This window comes from Aulonocara sp. 'chitande type north' Nkhata Bay, linkage group LG12, assembly GCF_057382095.1.
Source record: "Aulonocara sp. 'chitande type north' Nkhata Bay isolate Kocher_YH1m ecotype deep benthic linkage group LG12, A_spYH_male_GT1.1, whole genome shotgun sequence".
Taxonomy (NCBI): Eukaryota; Metazoa; Chordata; class Actinopteri; order Cichliformes; family Cichlidae; genus Aulonocara; species Aulonocara sp. 'chitande type north' Nkhata Bay.
Genome location: NC_141355.1, coordinates 7,456,522 through 7,473,970, shown reverse-complemented (window position 1 = coordinate 7,473,970; position 17,449 = coordinate 7,456,522). Strand labels below are relative to the sequence as shown.

At 41.9% G+C, this 17,449-nt stretch overlaps 2 protein-coding genes across 5 annotated transcripts; one reads left to right on the top strand and one right to left on the bottom strand.

Moving 5' to 3' along the window:
* Positions 1 to 6: 6 nt before the first annotated feature.
* Positions 7 to 5,311, bottom strand: LOC147316847 (SMAD family member 2-like). 4 transcript variants are annotated; one of them, XM_086313397.1, is made up of 6 exons: positions 4,916 to 5,311; positions 2,547 to 2,961; positions 1,268 to 1,357; positions 864 to 1,057; positions 610 to 744; positions 7 to 499 (listed from the first exon to the last, which is right to left on the bottom strand). In XM_086313397.1, exons 2-6 carry the CDS (start codon positions 2,780 to 2,782, stop codon positions 411 to 413), a joined length of 744 nt encoding a protein of 247 aa, XP_086169523.1. In that variant the 5' UTR covers positions 2,783 to 2,961; positions 4,916 to 5,311; the 3' UTR covers positions 7 to 410. The 4 variants fall into 4 exon arrangements, with proteins under 4 accessions (XP_086169523.1, XP_086169526.1, XP_086169527.1 ...); XM_086313400.1 differs by lacking the exon at positions 4,916 to 5,311 and adding an exon at positions 4,824 to 4,892; XM_086313401.1 differs by lacking the exon at positions 4,916 to 5,311 and adding an exon at positions 4,653 to 4,816.
* Positions 5,312 to 5,454: 143 nt separating this feature from the next.
* On the top strand, positions 5,455 to 17,437 carry lrp13a (low-density lipoprotein receptor related-protein 13 a). Its single transcript, XM_086313394.1, has 20 exons — positions 5,455 to 5,601; positions 5,703 to 5,858; positions 6,494 to 6,709; positions 6,839 to 7,060; positions 7,743 to 7,958; positions 8,052 to 8,281; positions 8,786 to 8,915; positions 9,247 to 9,437; positions 9,667 to 9,853; positions 10,958 to 11,170; positions 11,282 to 11,465; positions 11,563 to 11,764; positions 12,378 to 12,542; positions 12,797 to 12,997; positions 13,693 to 14,242; positions 14,321 to 14,440; positions 14,614 to 14,721; positions 14,846 to 15,079; positions 15,168 to 15,546; positions 17,217 to 17,437. Exons 1-20 carry the CDS (start codon positions 5,550 to 5,552, stop codon positions 17,332 to 17,334), a joined length of 4,074 nt encoding a protein of 1,357 aa, XP_086169520.1. The 5' UTR covers positions 5,455 to 5,549; the 3' UTR covers positions 17,335 to 17,437.
* Positions 17,438 to 17,449: the final 12 nt, after the last annotated feature.

Genomic DNA, 17,449 nt, shown 5'->3' with positions numbered 1-17,449 from the left:
AATAGAGGCAAAAATGCCCAAAAATGATCTTAAGAAAATATTATAATCATCAATCAAAACTCAGTACCTTCAGTTATCAACTTAAATCACTCAAACAAGTTATATATGGTAACTGAACTGGTGACTGGTCCTTATATAGAACCTTTCCACTCTACCTGAACATTCAAAGCACACTATACAACGTGCCTCATTCATTTACCCATACATAGAAGCAAGCTTTTTCAATCTAACATTCACACTCCAATGAACGCATCGGAGTTCAGTATCTTATCCAAGGATACTCTGACATGCAAACTGGAGCAGGCGGGGATCGAAGCACCAACCTTCCAACCTGCATTCAGGTATAACCTGCAGCTATTGCGACTCATCTGACTAGTGATGTGAGACAGACAGGAAAAGAAGGAGGACCACTAGTCTAGGGTACCTGTGTCCATACTTTGATTCATCTGCTGATCACTGGCCTCCCCATCCTCACTGATGTAGCCTGGTGGAGGTGTTTCTGTTGAAACACACACAAAAAAAGTGATCTTGAACAAAACTTGAAAGCATGTCTTCTCTCAAATCACATTTTCTTTCCCGACATGATGTAAATACAAGAAGCAAACTCACCTGGTATATAGTTGTTTGGAGGTTCGATTCCTGTTGGAAAATTTGTGTTCTCAGGTATGGAATGAGTGTAGTCATCTAGAGGTGGCAGCTCTGGCAGGATTTCTGAGTGTCTTGGCACGAGAACAGGAGGCAGCACTGAAGTGTTGGGGAAAAGTTACCAGAAGAGATTTACATATTTAGAAAAATGGCTTTAAAATGTTGCCGCTCACCATTCATTACAACTTCTCACATTCAAACGGCATGATTTGGCTCACCTGGGGTCTCCACCCTCTGGTAGTGGTAAGGGTTGATGCAGACTTCGTCCTTCTTGAGGTGAAAGGCATACTCACAGGCCTCAATGGCACGCAGCTCGTGGTGGCTGTGAAGGTCTGGCCATCGCCACAAACGGCAGTAGATAACATGGGGAAGGCCCTTCCTGTGGGAGACCTGGAGACGGCCGTCCAAGGATCTGATTGAACAGCAAACAGGAGATGGTGGTGAGAGGGGCAGAACACAGGGGAGGTAGAGGGGGAGGAGTGATACATAATATGGCCAGGTAGGAGAGGTAATGGAGATGGATTGACGAGAAACAAGGATGTTCTCAGCAACCGTCACCTCCAACACTATGATGACAACTCTCCCACATCAAAGTTGTATACACAATAGTTGAGATAGTCACCTGGTTTGGTCAGGGTAGTTGTAAAGGCCTGATGTATCCCACTGTTCTATCGTATTTGGTGTACTCAGTCCCCATATTTCAGAGCAATTGCTGCACACAGAGAAAACAACAAAAACAAAAACAAAAAACAAATGATAAACATGGGACATGACTCATTCAGAAATATCAGTATGGGTATGTAAACACTAAAAGGCCTCTTTTATTGGAGTCTCATGGCAAAAGAAAGACATCAAATTTCAGCTCTGAAAATGAAAGATGGGAACTTCAAATAAGAGAAGCCTTTTTCAACCGAATCAAGGGAGAGAGAAAAAAAGCAAAACCCAAACATGGAATTTGCTAGCACGCACAATGAGTGAGACAAAGGGCATTCTTCACATTGTGGCATTGTATCAAACACTGAAAATAACTCTTTCACTATGATTGTTTATGTCAGAACTTATCTGGAGACATTCAAACAAACACTGAAGGAACACAGTGGCACAAGAGAAGGGGTGGCAACCTTGGCAAAAAAGAAAAAGAAGAAAAAACCTTTCCATTCTCAAAACACTGACAAGAAAATGGGCAGAGAAATGTGAAATTAAGACAAATGGAGAGTAGTTGCTTCTGAATAACAGGACAATAACAGATGCTACGCATTATAAGCTAAAAATACACAACAACATGCATTAGACTTCGTGATTGCAGTGGGATCTCTAAACTGACATTTAAAGTTGGAGTCGTCTGGCTCAAGACAAAGCTGGAAATCCATTTTAGTCCACTTACCCCAGAAACTTTTAGCTCATAATATCAAGTTGTGTTATTAGCAATTTCTACTGCAGGAAACTGCATGATAACAACCTAATGTCAACGTGACACCTATCAAAGTCACTAAACGCTATAAAACAAACCAGTATAAGTACAGCTGCTTGAATGACATTACTTTTAGCTGACGTAGATACCATTTCATTCACACTGAGCCAGTCACTCTATCACTAAAACCTAAATGTCCTAGAACAACTCTCAGGAGATAAAAAAAAAAAAAACAGTTATCTATAGACATCCAAACATTTGATGTGGTACTTGGTGGAACATCATTGAAAGATGTCTGTTAACACGGTGTTCCCACTGAATGCAAGTCTGGGTCATGAAGGCTGGCTGACAAAGATCCACATCAATTGAGCTTTCAGAGTTTCTCTCCCATGGGACTAATGCAAACTGTCTAACAGCAAATATAATAAAAGCTTTTAGTCACAGAAACATGAAAAAGCAGAATCACCAACAATCAGCAGTATTATTGTACCTGGGGATGGTAACACACTTTGTGTTACAGTTCTGTGTGGTGATGGCCTTCTCGAGCTCATCTAGCTGACCCGTCTTCTTCAGCTTCTTCACTAAGCTCTTCACGGCCTTCTCGCACCATTTCTCCTCTTGTCCGTTCTGCTCTGCGCCGCCCGCTCCTCCCGGGCTGCTAGTTGATTTCTTCCAGCCCAAAAGCCTCTTCACCACAGGAGGGGTGAATGGCAATATGGAGGACATCTTAAGCTGGACAAGCCAGGAGTCTCCACAGGACTTAATACAAGTTTTCTCTCACACACAGACAAGAGGGGACTGGGAGCTACAGTTTCGGGTCCTTGCTCTCAGGAGCCCCTCTACTGACCACTGAGTCACAGGATGAACTCCACCGCTAGCAGTGTAAACTCAGAAGAGACGGACACCTTGGGAGACAGGCATACACAAAGTACATCATTACAAAAAAAACTACAGAAAAACAACAGCATTTAAGCTTATAAAAATAACAGGCAGGCATATACAGTGAAACGCTAAAGTCTTGAGATACCCTTCATGTCTTTATACTTTTTCTAGGAAACTGGGAAATAAGTGTAGCGATTAACTAAAATGTGTGCAAACATAAACAGAAATGAAATACAGTTTATAAGGCAAAAACCTTTAGGGTCTTTAAGTATTTTTCGGGAATAATTCTCTAGGATTCCCGAAGGACATTTGATGGTATTCTTTGGATTTTGTCTGCCTTTTGTTCTGTTCTCTCTCAAGATGATCCTATGCTTGTTCAATAATGCTGAAGTCAAGGATCTGTGGAAGCCAGTCCATGACTGACTTTGCTCCAGTGTGTGTTTTTATAACCAGAAATGGTTTTACTGCACTGGCAGTGTGTTTGGGATCACTGTCATGTTGTAAAATTAAGCAGCAACCAGTCAGATTTGCTCTTGATGGTACTTTTTAATGCCTGTCATTTCACCGGTTTTGACAAGACACCAAACACTGCTAGTGGAAATGTAGCCCCAAGCCATGACAGAGCCTCCACCATGTTTTACAAATTGCTGTAGGTGCTCACCAATATGCCATATCTGTATTTATTGATATAAACAAAAAGAAATTCGAATTTGAATTCACCACTCCATAAAACCTGTTGCCACTGATTTCCAGTCCAGTTCTTGTGTAATGTGGCACACCACAGCTATTTCTACTTAATACTAGTTTATGCTGGCAAGTCATCTTTTGCATTTCTCAAATATTTAACTAAAGGAATGGGAACAAGTTGTGTTATGAGGCTGCCTAAAGATACACTTTAGGCATCACTTAAGATACAAATATGTATGAATGAGTCATAGGTCAGTGAGAATGGTTTAACAAACAACGGGACAGGGTCTAGGCTAAAAATGAGTAAAAAGGGAGCCAATATCCAAAGAAAACCTTTGAAACACCCTCAGAAAGCTCGGAGAACTACTATTCAAAACCACTTAAAAAACAAAAGAAAAATGTTAAGAAATAGGGCGGGCTTAAGCCTTTTGCACACTATTGTACTAGACACCGTTACTTCAAAAAGAAATAAGCAGGACCGTTTTGTCAGCAGCACTGAATCTTGTGTGAAGTAAAGAAATGCCCACCTGATGTTAGCTAGTCAAACACTGCCTGGCACCTCAACTATTTAGCTTGCAAAACAATGAAGTTAGCAGACCGGGTGTGTCTCTTCCGTGCCCAGAAACTAGCACGACAAACTGTTAAAGGGCGCTGTGAATCATATCAAATCAATGTGAGAGCATTTTGTGACAGCCAGTTAGTGCTAACACTGACTGGCTTTGGAAGGCCGGCTGCTAGCTGCCTGATAGGGGCCCTGCCTGGATCAAGTCACCACCAAATCAGTTTATCAGAGCTAGCTTGTGAATTTCTGTAATAAATCAAGCAAAGAGCGAAATGCAAATAAAAGCCACAGATAATGAAATTCAATAAACGATAGGTAGTTTACGGAGAATTCATAATCTAGCTAAGGCAGCTAACGTTAGCTTAAGCAAGCTAGCTGCCAGCTTGTTACCAAAAATCCTTTTGTTGTGATCCACGAAACAGCCTCCTATGCGCAACAGTCAAGTCGCGCTACTTTTCTACCTACCATCAGGCAGTCAAATACAGATAAGACACAATTTATCCAATCTCACAAAATGTCACCATAAGGGTATACACAATGTAGTCCATCAGTTGAATAAAGCTACCCGTTCTCTGTGTCTTTTACTCAAACATAGTAAAATGAGCTAGCATCTTGGACGAACTCTTCCAAACTGACCCTGTCTCCCGCTGGCTACCGGAGCTACATCTCCCACACAAAACAACACGCTTCAAAGTCAAGAAAGCCGCTCTAAACGTTCCAATAATTACCCCAGTCTGAAAATTCCAGCTTCCAGTTTCCGAGGAAGAGATGTGCGCCTCTCTAAACGCCTTGGTGACATAAAAATACATGAACGCTGCTGTACTGCAGCTAATTTTGACAAGGCTCTTCTCAACTTGCCACCAATGCTACACAAGCTAGTTAGCTATGTTAGCTAGACCGGAACAACACAACAAACCTGTTGGCTACGGGCAAGCGATTAGGCCCACCTATCAAAAACGTGATTGGAGGATCGGACGAAGACGTAACTGAATACTGGCTCTTGTCCTTGACAATCTTCTTTGTTTATTTGACAGCATGTGTTTATATCTGTCATCGTTTACGGAGGATTGAAAGCAAAACCGGTTCATAGCAGCATTTTTTTTATTACTTGGGTTATCATTATTTACATTTTCCCAACAAAATTAAATAGTAAATTGAAAAATAGGATAAGTTTTATTTTTCACTCCGGCTTATTTATGAAAATGTATCTTTAGAGCTATCAGGTTTGCTGAAAATTTAGTCAGAACCAATAGCTCCTCCCCTCAGGCAGGTGTTCAATTAGGTTATATTGGCTTCAGCTGGTGTCATTATAAAACGCTACATCTATCCACCTCTTTTGGCCTGTGTTTGTTTTTTGTGGCAATGGGTGGATGTTTGTTTCTCTTTCTGGTGTTATTATCAGACTCCTTACAGGGTGAGTGTGGGGCTACCAAAACTGCTTTTCTAGACCTTCTAATTTTGCAGTGACTACATTTTTTTTTTTTTGTCCTTTTTCTCTCAACTTAATTCATGTAGTTCTTTCTGCTGGAAGTGGTCTCAGAAGTTGCACCCGGGACTCTAAACTGTGCAGAGATGGTTCAGAGTGTGTGCTCTACAGGTATCTGTGTGATGGAGAGCGGGACTGTATGGATGGTTCAGATGAAGAGGATTGTGAAACATCATGCAGCAAAGGTATGAGACAGTGTGTATGTTAGATTAGACAAATTGAGTAGCAGAAGTAGTTGAAGATCACAACGGCAGTCACATGAAAGCACAAATAAAGACCATACAATAATTGAGGGGAAGCCAGATTACCCCCTAGAAGTAACCACCTGGTGACAGCTGGAAGGAAAAACTCCTATTTGACAGGAAGAAACCACTGGCAGAACCAGGCTCAGGGACAGCCATCTGCCACAAACAGTTCAGGGTGAGGGGATGTAGAGCCAGAGATAATAACTAATGATTAAATGCATGGTGAGTGAAGTAGAAACACTCAATGAAGCCTAGACCTAGTGCAGCATAACTAAGGGAGGATTCAGGGTCACTTGATCCAGCCTTAACTTTAAGCTTAATCAAAAAGGAAACTTTTAAGCCTAATCTTAAAAGTAGAAAGGGTGTCTATCTCCTGAATTCAAGCTGGGAGCTGGTTCCACAGATAAGGGACCTAAAGGCTGAAGGCTTTGCCTCCTATTGTACTTTTAAATACCACAAGTAAACCAGAATTCTGGAGACAAGGTGCTCTATTGGGGTTATTATGGTACTATGTTTTATGAAGAACTACGATTGTGCATGTGACTGTAACACCTGTAATGCCTGCACACAAGCAGATAAGTTCCAGTGTGCCCATGGGAAGATGTGCATCGAGAAGAGCCAGGTGTGTGACGGTGTACCTCAGTGTCAGGACCGCTCTGATGAGCTTCAGTGCGTGACGCTAATGAGGGGCTGTGTTCATCACTGTGACAACAAGACCCGCTGCCTGCCTGCAAACTTCCTGTGTGACGGCGAGGAGGACTGTACAGATGGCACAGATGAAGCCACTTGTGGTACCTTCTGATGTATTTATAGTACTGAATTGACACTCGTTTTTATGTTGGACTTGTGCATTTGTTTATTTTTTTGGTTTTGAATTATAATGCTTTCCCTGCTGTATTTTATTTTTATTATGTATCCAGGAGAAAACAAAAAGGAAGAAGAGACCATTACAACCTCTGTGCCTACAGTCTTGGTTGGCCCTTCTAAACAGTCCACCTCTTCTCACCCCATTAAGTGTTCTTTCGGCTTCATACCATGCAGTGACAACTCGGAGTGTATCCAGAACCACTATTTCTGTGATGGTGAAGCAGACTGCAGAGATGGTTCAGATGAGGCAAAATGCTCATCGTCTTGTGAAAAGGGTAACCTGTTTGTCATCTGCTTGTTATTAATATGGCTTTACTGCCATCTAGTGAGCAACGCTAGTTTCACATCAGTATTGGTGCATGGCCAGTTGACACTTTGGCTTTTTACTATCAGAGCACCCCTAAAAATTACTATAGCGATAGTATTTTCTTAAGTTATATTTTTCTAACTTTTCTATAGATGACAGGATGGAATGAAAACAGGCTAGATATCCAGTGTTGATGATGTCATGATGTTACAGTGTACTCACACAGAGCCAGGTTTGTCATTAACAGTCTAATAACTCTTGTTCCTGCGGCAGAAAGACGATGCTGAGGTAATTTCATGACACAGATAATTACAAGGCACTGCATATATGACATTATGATTGGGAGCTGAGCCCCCCAGCATTGCCACTGCAAACTCTGACATTACATGGAGCCAGGGCACTATATGCAGATCAATAAATGTAGACCTAACTGCGGAATTTAGGATTAAAATCTCTTATTGTAACTGAAGCTCAAACTGCCAGATGATATTTGTATCAGCAGATAAGCTGGACAGTTACAATCTAATGTGTATGCAGTAGGATGGTCTATGTGTTTGTAGATTTACAGATGTATGCACTACAAGCCTGAGCCCAAGTGAGAGATTAATGTGAACCTAATAAAAAATCATTATACAATCTGTCCTTTGTAGACCAGTTCCAGTGTGCCCATGGAAGGATGTGCATTGAGAAGAGCCAGGTGTGTGATGGTGTGCCTCACTGTCAGGACCGCTCGGATGAAGCAGAATGCACAAAGTACATGGAGGGCTGTTCTCATCAATGCGACAACAAAAGCCGCTGCATTCCCAGTAGCTTCCTTTGTGATGGGGAAAGTGACTGCTCTGATGGCAGTGATGAGGCAAAGTGTGGTATGTGGGCATACTAATGTCCTACCTGGTTTCAGCTTTGCTTGCATATGAGTAATCTTTAATGCTTTGTTTGCCTCCCTCTTGTCAATATAGAAAAGGAGGACTGCAGTGACACAGAGTTCAAGTGTACCAGCGGCCAGTGTGTGTTGGCCGCAATGCGTTGCGACGGTCACCCAGACTGCCGGGACCGTTCGGATGAGGAAGACTGCACCAAAGTGCCAGCCTGCAAGACCAAACTTCGCTGTCCCCAGAGCAAGGAGTGTCTAGTGCAGGAGTGGATCTGTGATGGAGACCAGGACTGCAGAGATGGCACTGATGAGAAGGTGGATGCTAAAAAGCAGCTTCATGCATGCTAAACTTTGAGGAGCAACCATAAAAAATCTTTTAAAAATGATTTGGGGAGTGGTGTGTTTTTTTTTTTTTTGTTTTTTTTTTTGTTTGTTTTTTTTTTTTTTTGTTTTTTTTTTTTTTGTAAGGAGCTAGTGATTTAGTTCAGGTCCTGTTTGTGGATAAATGAAGGGGAAATCATTGTAAATAAAACCAGACATTAGATGTTAGCTGCAGTGTACATCGATGTTGGTGTATTACTGTCATGCCCCTCTTCCTCTGACAGTTTAGATGTCAGGTTCAGAAGACATGAAGCAGGGTTTCTGCATGTTGTTGAATAGTACTTTACTCTCCTTTAAAACTGCTGCATGTCCTCTGATGGGCTAAATGTTCAGCTGGCCTCCTGCAGTTTTTTTTTTTTTTTTTCTCTCTCCCTCCATGATCAGGAGTGAAGTGGTAAAGTGCATGTTTAGATGATTAAAATTTAATTGGACTTTCAGGATTGTCCTGTGGCTCCAGTGAACTGTGGAGAGTTCCAGTGGTTGTGCAAATCCAAGACCAAGTGCATCCCTAAAGCCTGGCTGTGCGATGGCATGAAGGACTGCAATGATGGCAGTGACGAGACTGAATGTGAGTAAATTTAGAATTATTCACAGAATTAAACATCAATGTGAAAACTTGTAGCAGTAAGGGTCTTTATCTTATTCCAGTTTTACCACCTGCTATATCTGTTTAGCACATAGTATAAAAGAGGACATAAAATATGTCGATGTTTGTCTGAGAATATTCTATTTGCAAAATGAGACTGTCCCAATTCTTTAATTCAAATTGGGATGTTTAGTTATATGAGCTGTAAAATGCCTGTAATGTGTAAATTCTAGCTGAAGAGTAGTAAATGGATGGTCATGTAATTTAAACTGCTGCTTAAACTTGTGTACATGAATGCTGTTCATGTTTACAGGTCCGGCTGTAACATGTGCCCCTCACCAGTTCCAGTGTGGCAGTCAGGAGTGTCTGGATCCAAACCTGGTGTGCAACGGCATGACAAACTGTGCAGATGGCTCAGATGAGGGAGGAAGCTGCCATACAGACTGTGCAGAGGAAAATATCATGCACTGCTCCCATGGCTGCTACAACACACCTCAGGGACCGGTGAGAAGTCTGTCTTTAAAATTCTGTGTGCTCGATCAAATTTACCCAGCAGAGACGGTGCCTGAAAATGGATTGAAGGGTGTATGTAGCAATATTGCCATGTAAAGTCTGATTGTTCTGGATAAACGATCCCTTTTGTTGATCCAGTAAAGATGTATATGAAGGCTATGAGCCTGCAGTGACTCAAAGTGAGTAATCTAAATGTTAGATTTGCATTTGGTGTTTCTAGCGCTGTCGCTGTGCAGCAGGTTTCAGGCTCATGGAGGATGGGCTGGCCTGTGCTGATGTTGATGAGTGTGAAGTTCAGACTCCAGGTGTGTGCAGTCAGCTATGCATCAACGCTCCAGGCTCGTACAGATGTGACTGTCAGCCGGGCTTTATAATGGAAGCAGATGGACACCACTGCAAAATCACTGGTAAAGCTCCCTTTAATAAACAGCATGGCGTTGTCACTCTTGAAGTGGAACTGGACAAAGTTGAAAATGTCAGCACGCTGCAGCCACACCAAAAGCAAATGGGTTTGACTTTTGCCCATGCCCCATTTCAAGATTAATAACATTCTTGCTACATTCTGTTAAATATGACAAAAGCAGATTTATATGTAAAGTTTGTATCTGTCTTGTGTGAAACTTGTATGAAAAGCACACGAGTGAAAACAGATAAGAGCCCTTGAAAGATTATATAAATGAAACTTGTATGTTTTGGATACTTACTAAAACAACATGAAAGTAATGAGAAAGTGGCCACTTTCATGAGTAAATCATATAAGCCTTATATGATTCACTATATGAAGTAGGCCACATCTTATGCAAGTCTTTTATACGTTTTTTTTTTTTTTTTCTTTTTCTATTTCTTTTCCATATGGGTAGCGGGACATTTTGGGAATTGCACCCATTTTATTTATTTTCATTTTTAACGAGTACGCATGCATGTCTGTTGAAACACTAAGCCACATGCAGGAGACCACAAACTGGAAGCGGGGGTAAATACAGGGTGAGGAACACTCATTTTTCTGGTGTGTGACACATTTTCACTTCATTCTCACGCTCACAAGCTGCCCAAAGAAATCTCGTGCCAAATAAGGGCAAGGATCAGAGGGAGGAGAAGCAGTGGGCTCACAGTTGGTGAAATATTTTTATTTTTGTAATGTCCTTATACAAAAGCTGCTTTCAGCTGCTTCCTTAGTCAGAAGAGGTGACAACAGCAGATGGATCTGCATATTTGATTTTTATCTGGAGGACTTTCCTGATACAACCCTCTGAGGGACTCACTTCCTGCTCTCCTCAAACTGGCATCTTTTGTGTGTCAGGCAAATATGTAAACCACAAAATCATGTGTTTAATAGCATTACAAAAATCTAGCCATTCTGCTGAAAGACTCTCCCCTGCCTTTTCACAAGATTTTGCTCACATTTATTGAGTCTTATATTTTTTTAAAATCAACATTAAAAAGGTGAAATGGAGCAAAAAAACCTCGGTGTCGAATAACTTATGCATTATGATCATTTTCTTATCCCTCAGGTGAGCCCCTGCTGTTGTCCTCAATCCAAACGGATATCTACTTGTATGGCTTGCGTAGTCACAGCTTGGTTACATTGCCCTCTTCTGCAAAGAAGGCAGTCTTGTCTCTAGACTATGACTGGAAAGGTCAGAAGGTCTTCTGGGTCAGTCTGGAGATGGCTGCTATAATGTGGTCTTCTCTAGATCAGAAGATGACAGGAAGTCTGATTAAAGGTTCGTACAACTCGAATGTGGCTGGAGCATTCAGAGGAATGTCAGTTTACTCATGTCTGAAAGTTGTATCACGGAACACCTGTGGAAACAAGATGCCACTTGTTTCCACAGGTGTTCAGGCTGATTCTATAGCTGTGGACTGGGTCGGGAGGAATCTGTACTGGATCAATGGGGTGAAGAGTTATATTGCTGCCATCAGATTGGCAGCAGCCTCTGCAAGCTCACTGTACCAAAGCATCATCTTGGATGAAGACTTGGATCAGCCCCGCTCTCTTGCCCTGCTACCACAAAAAGGGTTGATATGAATTAAAAAAAAAAAAGAAAAAAAAAAAAAAGACAGAACTGTTTCAGTTTTTGCAGTAAGCGGCATTCGTGGTCTCTTATTTCATCAGGCTGATGTTCTGGACAGAGATTGGTAATGTAGTGAAGATTGAGCGTGCTGGGATGGATGGGTCAGAGAGGAGGGCACTGGTGAACTCGAGTTTGGGCTGGCCGGGTGGTGTGGCTGTAGATGCAGTCTCTGAGAGGGTCTACTGGACAGATGAAAGACTGAAGGCGATTGGATCTGCAACTCTGGATGGCGACGACATTAGGGTAAAATGTATCTATTTAACCTATCCCAAATCTGCTGTTCTAGCGTAAAGGTTATCAAGCTCTGTCTGTGAAGGCTCTCAGTCATCGTAGTCGAAGGAGCTTGAAGAGAAAAGCCTCTGAAGAAGCTTCTTCAGAGGCAGAAGCTTCTTCAGAGGCAGAAGCTTCTTCAGAGGCAGAAGCTTCTTCAGAGGCAGAAGCTTCTTCAGAGGCAGAAGCTTCTTCAGAGGCAGAAGCTTCTTCAGAGGCAGAAGCTTCTTCAGAGGCAGAAGCTTCTTCAATCGACTTAAAGAAGTCCAGATGCTTTTCTTTCCAAACCTCTTAGTTATCACGCTCTCCTTCCATAACTAAAAATATCACTTTAGATAAGATACCTCTTTATTGTCATTGCGCAGTCATACATTGTTCAATGAAATTGGAAAACTGTCTCATGTCAGCACTACATACGGAAGTCTTTTCCCTAAATGACTCAAGAATATAGAGATGATGATTTTTGTGTAGCAATGAAAAATGTCTAACCTAACTGGTGACTAATACCCTTTTGTGTGTGTGTGTGTGTGTGTGTGTGTGTGTGTGTGTGTGTGTGTATGTAAAATAATATAAATGCCGTTTTCAGATTCTACAGATAAAGGAGACCACAAACCCCTTTTCTGTGGCAGTGTTCAATGACATGCTCTACTGGTCTGATGCCAAGAAACGAGTGGTGCAGGCTGCTCATAAAATCTCTGGTAAAAACCATCAAGTTGTGCTGAAAAGGCCCAGACAGCCTTTTGCTGTGAAGGTAAGGAGTGATGTTGAATTAAAACATGTTAGGAAATGGGGTGGCATAATGTACAATTTTTGGATCCTTTCATGTGTTAAGTGCTCATACAAAGCTATTCCATTATGTTTGAAGATTTTTATTTTATTTTTTTTGTGTTGGAAGCAATTAAGAAGTTTTTGGGCACACCCTAATGGTTAGTCCTGGAAAGCTTGCTGAAGAGTTTTAATTTAAAATGTTACAAACAGGCTTAGAAGTTTTTTTTCTTCTTTTAGATCATCCACCCAATGCTCCAGATGGGCACTGTGAACCCCTGCAAGAAGATGGGTTGTTCCCACATGTGTGTGCTTGCTCCTGGGCCCAGGGCTGTGTGCAAGTGTCCCCCTGGTCTCTTGCTGGCAGAGGATGACCTCAACTGCTCCAACCTGGTCAATTCGGCATTTCTGCTGTTGCTGTCTCTGTCCAGTGTCACTCAGGTTTTGCTAAACGCCTTAATTTTACTCAGTGTAACCTGCATTGGCAGAATATGCTGTATATGGATATGCAACTCAAATGTCTGATAAATTGGAACAATCTGCTCTGGGTAGAAACTTTCAAAGTGGGAATTGGGTTCTGAAAGAGGACAAAATCAAACTGATCACACACACACACACACGTATAAAATGCATCCTTTTTTTTTTTTTGCTTTAGAAATGGTGTATAAATAACTGATGCAGCTTTCCTTTATGTGTATCCTTGGTTTTGGGCTCTTGAGCATTCTGTTTTGCGTCTGCACACCACCACAGTAAAATTAGAATTTTGACTTTGAAGACTTCTTGAATCACAGCTGAAAGTATGCACTTCATTCACATCATCTTTGTTTGATTCTAAAGTCAACTGTGGTGATGAACAGAAGCAAACATTAGATTGTCATTGGACAAATACTAACTGGATTTAGATGCATTTATTAGGAAATGCTATTAAGGTTACTTGGCAAATTGCTCTGCTCTAAACTAATTGTTAAAACAGAACTTCACTCAAAAGTGAAGCAAACTCCACCCCTGCCCTTCTGGACAGGCTGTATCACACAGCAAGCTACATCACTAATCGAGTAATGCCATTAAAAATGGAAAGACTTTTATATAAATGCTTAATTATTATATAAAGACTCTAATCCCAGCAATCTCTGTAGATCTACTTGCAGTCCCAACACACCACAGCCGAGCTGAAGGGCTGGCCCGAGCATCTGGCCCTGCAGATACCGAGCGTGAACAAAGCCAATCTCATGGACTACATCCTCAAGGAACGCACTCTATTTGTGACAGATGATGCCACTTCTTCACTCAGCTCTTTCAGGCTGAAGGACTCACTCCTGACGTCTCAGGGCCAGCTTCTTGAGCTGCTGGATGACGCCGTCACTGCCATGGCAGTCGACTGGATAACACTCAACATTTATTGGAGCAGTTACAAACAGCCCCACCTGCAGGTCACTGCTGTCACAGGCACATACACAGCCATTCTCATAAAGGAGGGGATCAACAGAGTGGGTTCGATTGCTCTTCACCCACCCAGTGGAAGAGTTTGTTTCACGAATATGGATCTGGAGGCTACGGGCAGCACGGCTACAATAGTGTGCGCCAGCATGGATGGTGGTGAGCAAAGAGTGGTGTGGAAGGATGCTGTCCAACCAACATCTTTGGTCTTCTCTAATAATGGGGATAACATTTTCTGGGCTGACACGAGTAAGCTGACACTAGTTTACTTTAGTTTTGTTGTTCCAATAGGTTGTTCTCTTAATGACTTGAGTCAAATGTTCTCAGGTTTGGGGACCATTGGCTCTGTCCTGATTGATGGATCTGGATATACAGAGCTGAAGGTTGATGACGGCCTGGCTGCTGTGGCTGTAAGTGACAACATCCTCCTCTGGATTACAGTCACTGGTAAGAGTCCAAGCATGTACTGTAATAACTGACTATAATTCCTAAAATTCAAATGACATCTTGGCCCGAGCAGCTTTGGTAAATGACTACTTCATAACATGGATAATGGCTCCACAGGAATCAACATCTTTGAGTATAATTTAGTGGTACAACTGACCTTTTTGTTCCTTCAGACAAGACCCAACTCTGGTACAAAGACGCTCAGCAGGATAAGAAATTATGGTTTGAGGTTGGCACACAAGTGGTCGGCTTAAAGGCATTCAGCAAACGGAGTCAGATGGGTATGTAAGAACCACAAACGGAACACCTGGAAAGGCTAACCTGCCCTTTTTAAAGATGTTTCTACATGTCATGTACAAAAAAACCAAACTACCTCATACCTAATTATCTGCTTGATTTCATCAGGCTCTAACCCATGCACAGAAAACAATGGGAACTGTGAGCACTTGTGCCTCGCCACCCCAACAAGTCGCACATGCAAGTGCTCTTATGACCACATCCTTCTGAATGCCACTCAGTGCAGCCCAGAGCAACACTGCCCAGCTGGCAGCAGGCCCTGCCTCGATCACCTCTCATGCCTGCCTGTGGAGAAGTTTTGCGATGGACATGCAGACTGCACGGACCACTCCGATGAGAACTGTGGGACACAAAATTAAAGACTAAAACTGCTCCTGTAGATTGCACCATGGCTAAAACTTTATTTTATTTTTTTCCCCCTTTCATAAAGGTGTTGGCACCCAGCAGTACCCAGGAGCTGAGGTCTTGGCTCCCACTCAACCTCACAGTTCTCCTCCTCCTCCTTCCAGTGTCTCTCCTGTCTCACAAGTCACAGGTCTGAACACAACACTGAATGTCAGCATTCAACGTGTGAACCTGGATGCCCAGCAGTGCAGCCAGAGGCGCTGCAGTGGTAACGGACACTGTGTAGAGACGAAGGGAGTTGCTACATGTGTGTGTTCACTGGGCTACAGCGGTGATTCCTGTGAAAACCGGCTCGTGAAAACCATGCAGGGTCCCATTGTCTACGCTGCCGTGGGTCTCTGTGCAGCAGTTGTGATCATTGTTGTAATAGTGCTGGTGAAGAGGAAGAAGAGTGCCAACTTAAGGTTTTTTGTTTTTTTCTTTATTTAAATCTCAAATTTAACTTTTTCCTTGCTCGCTCTCTCTCCGTGGGTTTTGGTGTGGGTGGGCTACAAGACTTGGCAACATTTGTCCCTTTGCAATAGATGGTGTCCTTGGGTTGCAGCAATGTTTAGTTTTGTACACCTTACTGGGAAGCATTTGCACACATTAACCTACTGGTGGTTTGATGTGATAATTATTTTACAGCTCTTCTAATAGCAGCTCTAAGACTTGGGCACAGTGGCTATATGGTGTGAAATGCTAGCAACAGAATGCTAACGCTCAGGATGGCATTTATATCAACGTTATTAGATGTGGGTTAAAATATTATTACTATATTGATTTTATAACTTGAAATCTGTTTAATTGGAGGTTAGTTCTATTGGCTCTCAATTAAGCATATACAGCAAACAAGGATAGTGGTGATCTGCAAGAACGGATGTCCATTTGTGAAAAATCTGTTTGGATTTGGAATAATCTCAAGCGTGTGGGTTTTAAAATGCCATATCAATCCCTTAGTCGGCACATCTGGTTTCAAAATGGAATAGAATAAGCCTTTATTTTCATTGTACAGTGGTCCCTCATTTATCGCGGGAGTTGAGTTCTAAAAATAGCCCGCGATAGGTGAAATCTGTGAAGTAGCCAACTTTATTTTTATTTGTTTTAAGGTCATAAAACCCCCTCACTACACACTTTATACACTTTTCTCAGACAGGCATGAACATTTTCACACTTTGAGAGTATTTAAACAAGAGAGAAAAGTTCATACATTCGTAGAACAATAAGTCCAGTATTATAGAATGAAACCAAAGGCACCCATGGTTGCCTTTGACGCTGCAAAACGTTTTGTCAGAAAACTTGCAAACATACAGTACAGCACTTCCAAGATTTATGAGAATTTGACAAGCTGAACGCATTCTGAACTGTGCAGGAGACATGGCACGGAGGAGATTGAGAATGGCCTACAGCCGATCAGGACATCGCACTGTAAAAATAAAATAAAATAAAAAATAAAAAACATGCAAAATTGCAAAAAAATCACTGAAGCTGGGAAAGGTGGACCACTGTACAATGAAAATGCCAAGATGGTCAAAACAAAAAATGCACATCTTAGGTTTCATATGAGACTTCATAAACCAAGTGGTGATTTCATGATAGCAGGTTCCATTTCTTATATGGTCTGCCCACCTTCCATATACAGTATCTTTGCATTAGGATATTTTCCTGTGACTACAAAGCTAAAACTGGGCGTAACCACTTGGAATGATGTCAACGGGAGTAAAAATGTTTGTCCTGTCCATTTGTCTGCTACTGAACCAATGCAATGTAGTGTTGCTACCATAATATTTGAGAGAAAAAAATCCAACATGGTTTATAAGAAAAGTGAGCAGGCTTCAGTCTCTGGGCCATGAATCTCAGCACAATTTGCATAGTAATTCACTGATTCAATTATCCAGTCTAGACTATGCTGTTACGTTTGGATAATCTAATTTTTGCCAAGTTAGTGTGGTTATGGATGGTGCATCATTTTCATTTAAAAACAAAGTCAGGAACTTGATTCTTATTCAGACTTTTAGCGAAAATAACTTGGTGTCTCTACAGTTTGAGAACAGAGCTTTTCTGCATCACAGAATTAAACATGTTCTTGCTGCAGGGGAACTGGACCATCAGCAGGCAAGGAGATGAGCATGACTGACCTGGAGAGCAAAGCGGAGACCATTCCCACATCCCATACTGCCTCAGCAGAAAAGCCAGAGGTGGACCTCCCTTAAACCAGCAGCTTCCCGTTTTGTTGCTTTGTTGGAAGCCGTATCCTCTGTGGAATCGAGCTGATTTATGAACAAGTGATGTTTTAAATAAACAGTCTGCATTTTCCACAGTTTCCTG

What these genes read in the sequence shown, in the direction of transcription:
- LOC147316847 (XM_086313397.1), bottom strand. Translation starts at nt 2,782, where the DNA reads ATGTCCTCCATATTGCCATTCACCCCTCCTGTGGTGAAGAGGCTTTTG. An exon ending in AAGTGTGTTACCATCCCCAG is followed by an intron (nt 1,358 to 2,546) that starts GTACAATAATAC and finishes CTCTGTGTGCAG; the next exon opens with CAATTGCTCTGAAATATGGG. An exon ending in TCCAAACAACTATATACCAG is followed by an intron (nt 500 to 609) that starts GTGAGTTTGCTT and finishes GTGTTTCAACAG; the next exon opens with AAACACCTCCACCAGGCTAC.
- lrp13a (XM_086313394.1), top strand. Translation starts at nt 5,550, where the DNA reads ATGGGTGGATGTTTGTTTCTCTTTCTGGTGTTATTATCAGACTCCTTA. An exon ending in ATTATCAGACTCCTTACAGG is followed by an intron (nt 5,602 to 5,702) that starts GTGAGTGTGGGG and finishes TAATTCATGTAG; the next exon opens with TTCTTTCTGCTGGAAGTGGT. An exon ending in CACAGATGAAGCCACTTGTG is followed by an intron (nt 6,710 to 6,838) that starts GTACCTTCTGAT and finishes TTATGTATCCAG; the next exon opens with GAGAAAACAAAAAGGAAGAA.